General features: G+C 39.2%; 1 protein-coding gene across 1 annotated transcript in view; it reads left to right on the top strand.

Moving 5' to 3' along the window:
• slc6a6b (solute carrier family 6 member 6b) overlaps positions 1–11,498 on the top strand; it is a 117,072-nt gene extending 105,574 nt beyond the window's left edge. Inside the window, exons 12-14 of the mRNA XM_039771135.1 lie at positions 1,522–1,622; positions 6,713–6,883; positions 9,942–11,498. Of these exons, the coding sequence (XP_039627069.1) occupies positions 1,522–1,622; positions 6,713–6,883; positions 9,942–10,106 (437 nt within the window). The 3' untranslated portion in view covers positions 10,107–11,498. The remainder of the gene's footprint in view (positions 1–1,521; positions 1,623–6,712; positions 6,884–9,941) is intronic.
• Positions 11,499–12,195: the final 697 nt, after the last annotated feature.

Genomic DNA, 12,195 nt, shown 5'->3' with positions numbered 1-12,195 from the left:
CTCCTTTACACAAAGCATATCACAGCAATGCAGCCCAGGACTGCGGTTATCAGACTTAAAAATTGAAGCAGGGGCACTGAGCTGTGGTGAACTGACCTGAGGCAGCGAGTATATCAGATGGTATTGAGCTCTGGTGCATTGACCTTGGTTATCTGTAGTGGTTTTTGCAGATTAGAACACTTGTCAGTTTTGTTGCGGTGTGCCCACATGTAACCTTTTAAGATAAAGATCAAGACTGCTTACTTGTATCAGATCACTGTGAGTTACACTGGCATTTCACGCCCTTTTGAGCTCTAACTCTTTTATTCATTTTTGTTATGCTGGCTTACGCCAACTAGTGAAGTTGTTTAAAGACAGATTGGAAACTTTTGGGGAGAAGAGACAAAGATATGATTGTACAAAGATCAGTCCATTGATTTTGTTAAAACAAACCAAAAAAAAACAAACAAAAATTTAGAAGGAATAAGCAGAATATGAAAGAAGGCCTTGCTGTGAACTTGGCAAGAAAACAATAAGATGGTTGAACTGACATAAATACCAAGCATAAGACAAAGCAAAGTTCAAAACCATGAGACAAGCAAAGGCACTACTTAGAGGACCAAATTAATAACAATGTAATCATATAGTTTAAGCTCACCGTTTACATGAAAGCTCTGAGTTTAGCAGAACGAGTTTCTATTTTTGTTTTTGATTTTTGAAATCATGTTTAGTTGGTCAATATTTTCTTATTTTACTAGGGGGCTTCGCTCACCAACCAACCCCCCATCGCCCAAACACCGGCCAGCACTACATGCCAGCCACTTCGCCTCTCTCATGCTCGTGTATGTGGATTTCACGTTCACCAAACAACAAATGTTTTCATTCTCATGGATACGCCTCTTCATTGGGAAGAAACAATACTTTTCCCTGATGGCAACACAAATTAGACGATCTACAAGTCTACGACTTAAAGTTTAAATCCAAATAATATATTCGATCTCTAATTATTACTCTAATAGAGTAATAATTTCCATTTGTTTGTGCTAATGCGATCTTTATGCTATCATTTTTTTGAGACTTTCGGAATTTAGGACTTTCATTATCTCTAGTCTCTAATCGCGCCAACATTTTTGAATTCTTTCTACTTTTGTCATCTACTCTTTGTCTTTTATTTCTGGCACTGGGCGTGGTTAAATTTCTTGGTACAGTCTCGTCTCGCAGGATGTGACAGTATCTCTCTAAAAAAGTCACATCTCATCCCAGTTTTTTTATTATAATAGAGAGATATTATCTGTCTTTGACAGGTACCGTGGCTAATTGTACAATAATATGGCATGTTAGGTCAGGTCAGGTCAGGTCGGGGAGCGTGCACTGATACAGCATTTTCCTGCACCCACCACACAACAAATCAGCTTGGGATCCTGGTTGGCAACCCCCAGATAGTATGATAGTCAATTAAAAATAGTTATTAATAGAGTAACACTAGTATAATTATTTTTTGAATAATATTTTTCTCTTCTTTTCTTTGCTTTCCTCAAAAAGGCGCTGATAATTTCTATGATGCAATTGAAGATATGATTGGCTATAGACCAAATCCCTGGATGAAATGGAGCTGGTCGGTAATCACCCCAGTCTTATGTGTGGTAAGTAACTCTAGTTAGTACTGCTGATTTTATTGTAAGGATATTACAAAAATAAATGGCTGCTTAATTAAATTCTACACCATGTGGGTATTAAATATGAATAATGGTTTAAATACTTGCACAAAAACTGTAGAAGTTACAAACAGCCAGGCAGATGCATTTTGAATCCCGTGCCCTTTTCTTCAAAACACAGTGGAATGCTGTTCAATCTGTTTTATAGTATAAAATTCATCCATTTATAATTCTTATTTTATTCATATGTGGACTTCAGATACCTTGGATGTCATTTATAAAACATTGCATGGATCTGAGTGTGAAATTCTGCATATAACGTGGAAAAAAAAAATCCAAAATTTCTAAAACCATGTTTGCATACGTTTGTATGTACCGTATATACTCTCGTTTAAGTTCTGCACACAAGTTGTAGCTTGATTTTACCGTATAATTTCCAGTATTTTATAATCTCAGCCATATAAACTGAATGCGGAAAAATTTTAGGATATCCAAGAGATTATAATCTGCTAACGCCCTCCTGAGAGAGTAACCATGGAGCACACTGCCTTTTTTTTTTCTATGTATTGTGCCTATATGACCACGCAGTAATTCCCGAACTATTCCAAAGAGAAATTTGCACAGTTTTGTGTTTTTTGTATCTCATACCTTCATACACTTTTATCGTAAGAGCATCCCTTATCTATGATGGAGCGTTCAATCAGAAAAAAATATGAAGCTGCTTTTAAATTAAAAGGCGTTGAAGTGGCAAAAGAAATTAGTAACTGTGTTGCTGCAACAAAATTTGACATGTCTGAGAAACTGAAGCGAGATTGGAGGAGGCAAGAAGATGTAAAAACAAAAAAATTAAGTGTCGTATTTTTGAATGGCTGCGGTGGGTTGGCACCCTGCCCAGGATTGGTTCCTGCCTTGTGCCCTGTGTTGGCTGGGATTGGCTCCAGCAGACCCCCGTGACCCTGTCTTTGGATTCAGCAGGTTAGAAAATGGATGGATGGATGGATTTTTGTATGGGCGTATAAGTTGGGGTCTGATTTTATGATCAATTTTTTGAGTTTCAAGACCCATCTTGTACACAAGTATATATGCTAGTTTGTCATTTGTAAATCACAATCATCTTGTAAATGTGCATTTGTGAACACATCACAACTGCACCCTGTTACCACCCTGAAACAACTATATATGGTTCTATGCTAAGGAACCTCATACATATGCAGTCACGATGCTGCAGACCTTCATTGACTGCTGGAGTTGCCTCCCACCCGACACATCCAGTAGTGCTATATAGAAGTTCCCATCTTTAAATTAGAGGCACACAAAGAAGCTTTTTTGATAGTCTATGCATTGGTGTCACCAGCACATACAAATACATTGAATGGTAACAGGTTACTGCTGCTGTCACTGCTGTTATCTGATGGATGAAAATGTGTTTTACCTTCCATCCATCCATTTTTGAAACTCGCTTATCCATTGCAGGGTTGCGGGGAAGCTGGAGCCTATCGCGGCAAGCATAGGGCCCTAGGCAGGACCAATCTTGGACAGGATGCCAGTCCATCACAGAGTGCGCACACATACATATATACGCTCACCCACAGATTTGCACAAAAAAAAAAAATCTTTGTCCATTTCCATAAAATCGAGTCATGCTACTCAGAAAATGCTGCAATTCAGATTTTGAAACATTGTTTGTATCACAAGTCATGCTATGTCACAATATTAATTTCCCTTTTCTAATGAGAACTTTGAAGTCTAAACTTTTTAATAAAATTATATTAATGTTTCCAGAATAAGGTTAAAGTTCAAGCAATGTGTTTTTTAACAGCAGATGAAGTACAGCAGATCCAGCTGGCCAGTCATTTCTTCTTATTCTAACTAATTACACCATTTTGTAATCAACAATACCCTCAACTAAGAGCTTTGCCTTGTTAGACAGAAAGAGTTCTGTTTGATTTGAGTTTGGAAAAACCAGTCCTAGCAACTTCAAATAATGTCTTATTTTTCATTCTTCTGAAATGAACATCCATATCTAGCTAGAGTCAGTGAGCTCAACAACTAACAGAAAAAAAAAACCAGAAAACCTGGGACCAGGAAAAGAAAAAAAGATTTGATCAGAATTCACAAAAAGGGCCAAAACTGTAAGTCAAAGAAATCAATCCACCCAGGGCTGGCTCAAAAGTATACGATGACCACAGGCAGTGGTGGGTGGGTGGATGCTCCCCCATTTTGTACACCTAATCAAAGAGTGTGGGTGGGTCAGGGGTCTTATTTGTATACAACAGCACATTCATTTAGGTACTTCCCACCTGATGCGCTATTGACATATCTGATTGTAGAGACAATTATCGGAGAGACATATGTGCACATATGTGTAGCAGAAGTGTGTACCCGGCTTGCCAAAAAAATCTGTAGCAGTCCGGAGCCGCTAAGATTCACACCGTTGAAGAGACAGTGATTTATTTATTTTTTTGGTGGAGATTCCAGGCACGCTGCCATCCTTGGCCTGATCCATACACACTCACAAGCAGAGACAAAAAAGTGACCAGTAATAAAACAGAAATTAAAGAATGTATTAAACAATAATAAATTTAAAGAACAATCCCACCTCATTTCCCTCTTACGGTGATGTACAATAAACATAAATTCAACAGTAACAAACCACTAACAATAATCACACATTATGAAGTCCATGAAAATGGCAACTAATGAAATGAAATGATAATAGATGGTCCAATGATCAGCACGCTATATATTAATGTAAAGGTCAGTCCTACCGGTATTTCCTGATGAGATGATGGTGTATGAATGGGATCAGGAGCGTTCCTTTCTTAGCAGGATGACAACAAATCCTCAGACAGTCCTCATGTAGCAGGAAGACACCAGACAGTCCATACACGCAAAACAGGAGACGATCCAGGACAAAACAAGAATCCAAAGGTATCAGAACAGAAGGTAGACAGACAGGAAACTTCAGACACGAAACACAAAATACTTCTCCTCTTTTTGATAATGCTAGCCCCCTTTTAAATGTTGCACCGGCCTCCTTGTACCCAACAGCCCCTGCACCTTCAGGAGATGACCAATCAGAACCACTGCAGGGACTGCTGGGAGTTGAAGTTTCAAGCATCGCTACATATTTGTGTTGCCGCACTACAGTAACATCCACCCCTTGGGGCCATTTCTTGCTTGGATGCCTGAAGCCAGCACTAGAGGGCAAAATGCAAACTAAAAACTGTGGTTAAGAGGATTAGCAAGAAATTGTAATCAGAAACACTAATAAGACATGCATGGAATAAGTTATTACTAAACCCTTACCAAAAGCTTGGAATACAAATCAAAAATAATTATTTAGAGCTGAGATTCACAACAAATATACTGTACATAAAAAAAATAAGACAATCTAAGTAAGCGGAACAGGCAACAAAATTTGGATTTGCAACAAACACTGGATTATGATATCACAATATTTATCTCACAATGTTTTAAAAGTTTTTTTTCCTTTGTGATTAATTTTGTATTATAGCTCATCATTCCTTTTAGTTAACTGAAATAAAGCTGAAACTATTTTTCTTTGTCCACAAATGTGTTAATCTATTGTACTGTACCTAATTTGAAATACCCTTAAGTCAAATAATTAAATCAGCTTAACTGTATTGTCTAAATGAAACTCAAGTATCCCATCAGTCTCCACAGTAAGACTGTGAATACTCGAATACTGCTAGTGTAATGCTCATCAGCACCTTTGCTATGCTTTGCTCAGTGGAAGCTCTTAAGTTTATTGTGTTGCACAAGTATTTGATTTTCATTTCGCTGTATGTGCAAGTTGAATATATCAAGGTCTGTTTATCCCATTGCATCACAAAAAAACTAAAATGAAAAAAGAACAAACGCTTGACATAAATGTGGTCTAAACTTCCATCCATTCCCTTTTCTAAATCCATAGCAGGGTCTTGGGGAATTTGAAGTCTATCCCAGCAAGCACTGAGCACAACCTCTGGAACAGGCACCAGCCAAATGAAACTTTCGTATCAGAATTTCTGCAGCCAACAATACTATTAGAGGTCACTATCTTTCCACATTTATGGTAAAATCGTTTAATGGCGGTTTTCATTCCCACATGAGAGAACAAAGAATTCAGTGCACAATTTAAGAGACTTTAAAAGAAATTATAATAAAAGAAAGAAAATATAATAAATAACATAATATACACAATAATAATATTTAAGAAAACAAAAAGATACTGAAAATTAAGCTACACTTGATAAAATATAAATATATAATATATAGCTACACAGTTGAGTCCCTAGCTAAAATATGACATCTTTGTACTAGTCTATCATTAAAATAACATGCTGGAAAAATACCATACTAGTACAGTAAATTTTTCCCCTCATCATGGTTTGTGGATAAGTTTTTATCCCACAAAAATTGTAAAACAATTTAAAAAACATTTTCTGAACAAGTAGCTCTAATGTTTTTGTAAAAGAATAGGTGTCAAAGTGATTGAATAACAAAAAAAAACATAATATGGTTGGCATTATTGTGGACATCTCAGCATAGCAAAGACTCTTAACCCACTTCAAAATGAATAAAGAAATGACTGAACGACCAAAGAAAAATCTCGGTCTCTCTGGCTGGATTTACTGTAGACGTGATTGAAAATGTGTGAACTGAATTGAAAGGTGAACTTTAGAACTATCAACATCCAGATGTAGACATTTTGTGGTCCCAGACCCCTCCTGGTGTATTCTCCTTGTTCTACATCGTAGGAAAGGGATTTGTGCCATTATAGATAGATAGATATGTAGGAAAAGGGAGAATACACCAAGTGTTGGGGATAGTGGCTGCAGTCAGTCTGACACTTGCATGTTAAGAAATATTATTTATGTTAGAAAATGTGTTGCGATTAGTTGTAATGGAACACAAGCCCATATTTCCCCCGAAAGTACAGATTATTTTCTTTGCTGTTTGTTTTATAAAGCTTTGTATGTTCATTTTTATCAAAGATGGCAGTAAGTCTTACGAGTGTTATAAGCTCTTTCTTTAATACGTGATTTTCTTTGTCTCCTTCTCTTCACAAAAAGAGTTGCTTTATCTTTTCCTTGGCCAAATATACACCGTTGAGATACAACAAGACATATGAATATCCGGAGTGGGCAATTGGCCTTGGTTGGACCATGGCACTCTCCTCAATGATATGCATCCCAGTGGTGGTGGTGATCAAGATTTTTCAGTCAGATGGACCGCTCATTGAGGTAGGATTTAAACTTTCAAATTCTCTTCACATTGAGACAAAAATCTCTTGGACTGGCAATTCAACTCATTGTTAGAAGGATGGATTTCAGGATCTTTTTTTTAATGCCAAGGAGGCCAAAGATATAAAAATGTGTTGTTATTGAGAACGATAATCACTGTGCAAAGAATGACAATGAATCAAAATCAAGAAAAGACGACTAACCTGACATCTGTCTGGGTGTCTGTGAACAGGCCAGTTGTCTGTTCATTAGCAGTGGTGGCTGATCTGTCTCCCATATCTCTACAGAAACCAAAATGCTTTCTCTCGCTCATCTTCCTTACCTTTCTCTTCAATTCTCTGGCCAGTCAAGCTTTTGTCTATAGCATTGATGGGAAGGTGCTTAAGTTCTGACCAGGGATCAAAACTTCAGATTACTTTCAGAGTTAAAGGTGACCCCTGGAACACCTGGGACCAACTCTACCAGTCCTAGGTGATCCTGCAGTCCTGGACCATACCTATTACTTAAAGGGTAATGCAAACCCTCTATAGCCTCTCTAACACTCTGTGCAATATAGGCCCACGAATACTAAAAAGTAGGTCCCTCCTGTGATCTCTTAATCAACATCTGTTTGCCATGTGGCACCATCACATGGCTATTATAACGAGAGACGCATAGTGTACACACATTACAAAATATGTGCACATGACACAGTTCATAAACTATGTTCTAAAATAAACATTCACCGTTTGTTTTTCACTTACTGCCTGTAGGTCTTTGCACCACATGTTATTAGCAATTATTAAGTAATTCTTGGAAAATGAAGGTGTGGGGCAATCTGCAGACAGAACTCAGTCATTGTAGTTTACATACAGTATTTTCACCTTGTGGCTTTGCCGGCCTTGTAATCTAAACTGAGAGAACACATCCTGTTTTTCATATCACTGACCTGCATTAACCCAAATTCCAAAGCTCAGACGGGGGGTTTTCATGTCATGTTGAACTGGAGGGCTAGTGTACAAGAACCAAGAGAGCTTTAATTCTGCAAAATTTAACTGTGGTAGCTGCTTTGTTCATTTGTGTCAGCGTCTCCTCATATACCTCAAGTAAGTTCAATAGCCTGCAGGTTGTTTGAGGTCTAACAGATATTGCCCCCCAATACCCCATAATGCTCTTTGTACTAACTACAAAAACATTTATTTATATAGCTTGTGGACTTGAACCTGGACACACACACAGACGGACATCATTGGCTCCACCACACACCCTTTATTTACAATATTTACAAGACACGTGCACCACAAACCCCAGTGCCTCTTGTACAGTTCCCCCAATGTCCAGGCCTCGCAGTCTCAATGCCTCTCTCTCCTGGCCGCCTCCAGTCCTCTCTCCAGCTCGGTCTCTCTTCCACTCGACTTCCGCTATCGACCAAAGGGAGGCGGCTCCTTAAATAGGAACCCGGATGGGCTCCAGCTGCTTCCCAGCACTCCTCTGCAGACACACCCCAGTGTGGCGGAAGTGCTGGCTGCGCACCCGGAAGCCGTCCGGGTGTCCCCTGTCGTCTTCCCCCCAGCATATCCAGGGATATTCAGGCACCGGGGCGCCGCCTGGCGGTGGCCACGGGTCCCTACAGGGCTGGGCTTCCAAGCCCTTTACCCGAGGCCCCTAACATAACCCCCAACATAACCAGGGCGGACGCCCCCTCGCAGTCTGGAGGAGGCACAAGCCCTCCTCCGGTCCTCCTGGTCGGGCTCCAGCCCTGGCCGGATACCACAAGCTCATTTTCATACAAATGATGTAGCTTAAAGTGCTTTACAGGATAAAGAAAGAGAAAAAAGACAAAATATATAAGAAATAAAATTAGGCAATACTAATTAACACAGAATAAAAGTAAGGACAGGAGGGAGGACAGAAAAAAACAAAAAAAAAAAATCCAAACGGATGGAGAAAAAACAAAATCTGCAGGGGTTCTGAGGCCACAAGACCACCCAGCACCCTCTGGGCATTCTACCTAACATAAATGACCTCAATCAGTCCTCATTGTATTTAGGGTTCACATGGAAGAACTTGATGATGACGGTCATGGACTTCTCGCCTTTAATCCATCAATGTAGGGACATCACGGTGCTTTGATCAGGCAGTTGTGGCACAGCTCAAAACCACAGAAAACCGGAAAAAGAACAGCAGGGAAAGTAAGGGTTGGTATGGATTTCGGACCATGAATGATAATGATAATTAAATACATATAAAGAATGGGTCTGAGCATGGTGACAGCTCAAATCCAGCCCCGTCTGCGTCCCTGCAGAGCGACAGGAGACTGCCGCGGGCTTTGAGCGCAGGGCGCTAGGACCCAGGGCACTCATCAGTCAGTGTCCTGCCAGCCCCTGCGTACTCGCTCTCCTCGCTCCGCCGGCAGTCTGCACCGCTTGGTAAGCTATTCCAGATTTTAGGTTTAGCTCTTGAAATTCTAAGTAGACACTCATTTGAAGATCTAAGGTTACGATTTGGAGTGTAAGGTGTAAGACATTCAGAGATATAGGACGGAGCGAAATTATTTAAGGCTTTGTAAGCCATAAGCAGCATTTTAAAGTCAATTTTAAATGACACAGGTAACCAATGTAGTGACATCAGAACTGGCGTGATGTGCTCGGATTTGCTTTTCCTTAAGATTCTAAGATTTCTTTTTCTTAAGATTCTAGAAGCCCCATTCTGCACTTGTTGTATCTGATTGTTGTCTTTTTTCGGTGGTCTTGAGAAGAGTGAGTTACAGTAATCTTGTTGACTGAAAACAAAACCGTGAACTAATTTCTCAGCATCTGGCAATGTTATAAGAGGTCTAACTTTTGTTATATTTCTTAAGTGAAAAAATGCTGTCTTGGTAATCTGATTAATGTGTGATTTAAAATTTAGGCCAGAGTCAATAATTACCCCTAAAAACGAAATGCATTAGTTTTCATCTTTAATAACTCATGTACGCAGTTGAATTGTAAATGTTCTCTTGCTTTAATTCATGCACAAATAGGTAATCTTTATAGTAGATTCGTTGCTTTATTGGAATTCTTTTTTTTGCTTCCTTCAGCGGATTAAAGCTGTTGCAGCCCCAGTTGTAGGGGCAAGTTCATGTCCTGCTGAGCTCCACCTGCAAAACAGCATCAAGGAGAAAGAACCCCTCTCGCGCATGGATCCAAATGGGAACAATGGTTTGATAAAGCCAACCCACACCATTGTAGAGACTATGATGTGAGCACTCTCTGTGAGAGGACCGAAGACGAGTGGTGCAAATTCAATTTACTAATGTTAGAACTTTAGGACCAGGTTTACATTGTTGAGTATATATTTGTCTTTTAAAATATTTATACATACTGTACACTATATATATTTTGCATTCTGTACTTAGATATGATAATCTTATAAAATAAGGCAGTATTTTTAATGAGTATTTTTACTCCTTTTTTGTAGACTATAAAAAAAAGCTTTTTTGGGGTATTTACAGTTTAGGAATGAAGCAGAATATTGTGGTTTAAAGGAATGGGATCATAGGGGTTAGCGTTTCTTACAAAGTTTCATCATGTTAAACCTTCTTTATATTTTATCATCTCATCACTCCATTGTATTACTCTTAGTTACTTTGCAGTATGATTTTGTTGTTCCAATAATATATTTTTATAGTAGACATCATGATGGCTTAGTAGTCAGCACTGCTATCTCATAGCTCCAGAGTCCTTGGTTCAAATACAATCCGGTGACGGTTTGTGTAGCGTTTGCTCATCGTCGCCACCATGTCTGCATGGATGGTTTCTCACTGTACTCTGGTTACCTCCTGAAGAGATGCAAGATGGGCTATTTGATAGGACGTAGGTATGACTGGGCACCCACCCAGGGATGGCTCTCATCCTGCACCACGTGTTTGAATCAGCAAGTTCAGAAAATCAATACATGTATTCATTTTTTTTTCCTGCAGCTATGTTAAATATATTGCTAAGGATATAAAATTCTCAGACCCTGCTAATAGCAGCCAAGTGCTCAAAGGAAAGGTGTGCTATACCAAAGTGAACCACTGTGAATTTTTTTTTTCCTTTTTATGAACATCATCAGTACTTGAAGTAGAATGGTGCTCACCAGAACAGCATACCGGCACTTTTCCATCTTGCTGTTCAGACTATTGAAAATTTTTCTTACATACATGTTTGAAGTCAGCCGTTACTCACCATTATTCAGTACAAGAACTTCTACTTGTTTTTGTACTCTTTGGAGTCACTTGATTTCTTTCAGTACTCCGTACCGGCATGTCTTACAACCTCTCAGTACTGTAATGCCATATGTAGTAACCAGCAGCTATCTCCTGGGAATTGTAGTGAGGGGGGCACCCACCCACTTCCATGGTCTCCTGGTTAACATATGACCAAATACCCCCTTCCTGTCCAACTTTTAGCTGAAGAAGCCGGAGGTGGTGTACCACCTCTTCTGTTTTCCACTTTAACTACGGAGCATCATAATACTGTAGCACTCTGTGACTCTTCAATTTCTTTACTGTCATATTGAAAGCTGTGACCCGACATTTGCGCGATAGACATATGCGCGCCGACAAAATAGCAGAGATTAAAAACGCGCCGACAAAATCGCGAAAGTTTACTAGTTTAAAGCATATATAATAATGTTTATTTTAGAAGTCAATATTATGAGACGCGGCACGCAGATAGGCCTTAAGATCACACCCTGCATATGTAGGAAGAGCAGCAAGGACGTCCCACACTCTTAGCCTCTCTCGCGATTTTGTCGGCGCGCATTTGTCCGTGACGGTTTTGTCGGGGCGCATATGTCTATCGCGCTTTTGTTGGTGAACCATTGAAAGCTGGTTCCTGCCCTTGCTCCTAATGCCACTGGGGTGGACCCTGACCACCATGACCCTACACTTGGTTAAATAAGTTGGATATTCGATGTATGGCTGGAGGGATGGGTGTAGTATTTTAACTTTGGAAAATTAAAACAAGTTAGTGTTATAATATATGGAACTAAGTACTTATTTTGCACCTTGAAATAACAAATCTAAAGGGCTACCTAAAATACAGTGTTTAAGAACTGTCTTTTGGGACTTTATTAAACTAGCAATGTGCAATAAAAGTAAACTAACAACTAGACAGGGAAAAGATTTGGCACTTTCTGTCCCTGTTTGGTAACCTTGTGCAAATAAAAGAGTCGAGCAACACTTTAGTTTAGGGACTGCAAAAATACATGTATTACTCTTATACTGTTATTAAACAAGGCATTAACAAAGTCTTCATTTGGTGTTAATAACACTTGCAGAGTTCCAGTAAAGTGTATACTCATCTGTG

Source organism: Polypterus senegalus, chromosome 12 (assembly GCF_016835505.1).
Source record: "Polypterus senegalus isolate Bchr_013 chromosome 12, ASM1683550v1, whole genome shotgun sequence".
NCBI classification, from domain to species: Eukaryota; Metazoa; Chordata; class Cladistia; order Polypteriformes; family Polypteridae; genus Polypterus; species Polypterus senegalus.
Note: the sequence above shows the minus strand (reverse complement) of the source record. Positions and strands in the feature narration are given on the sequence as shown.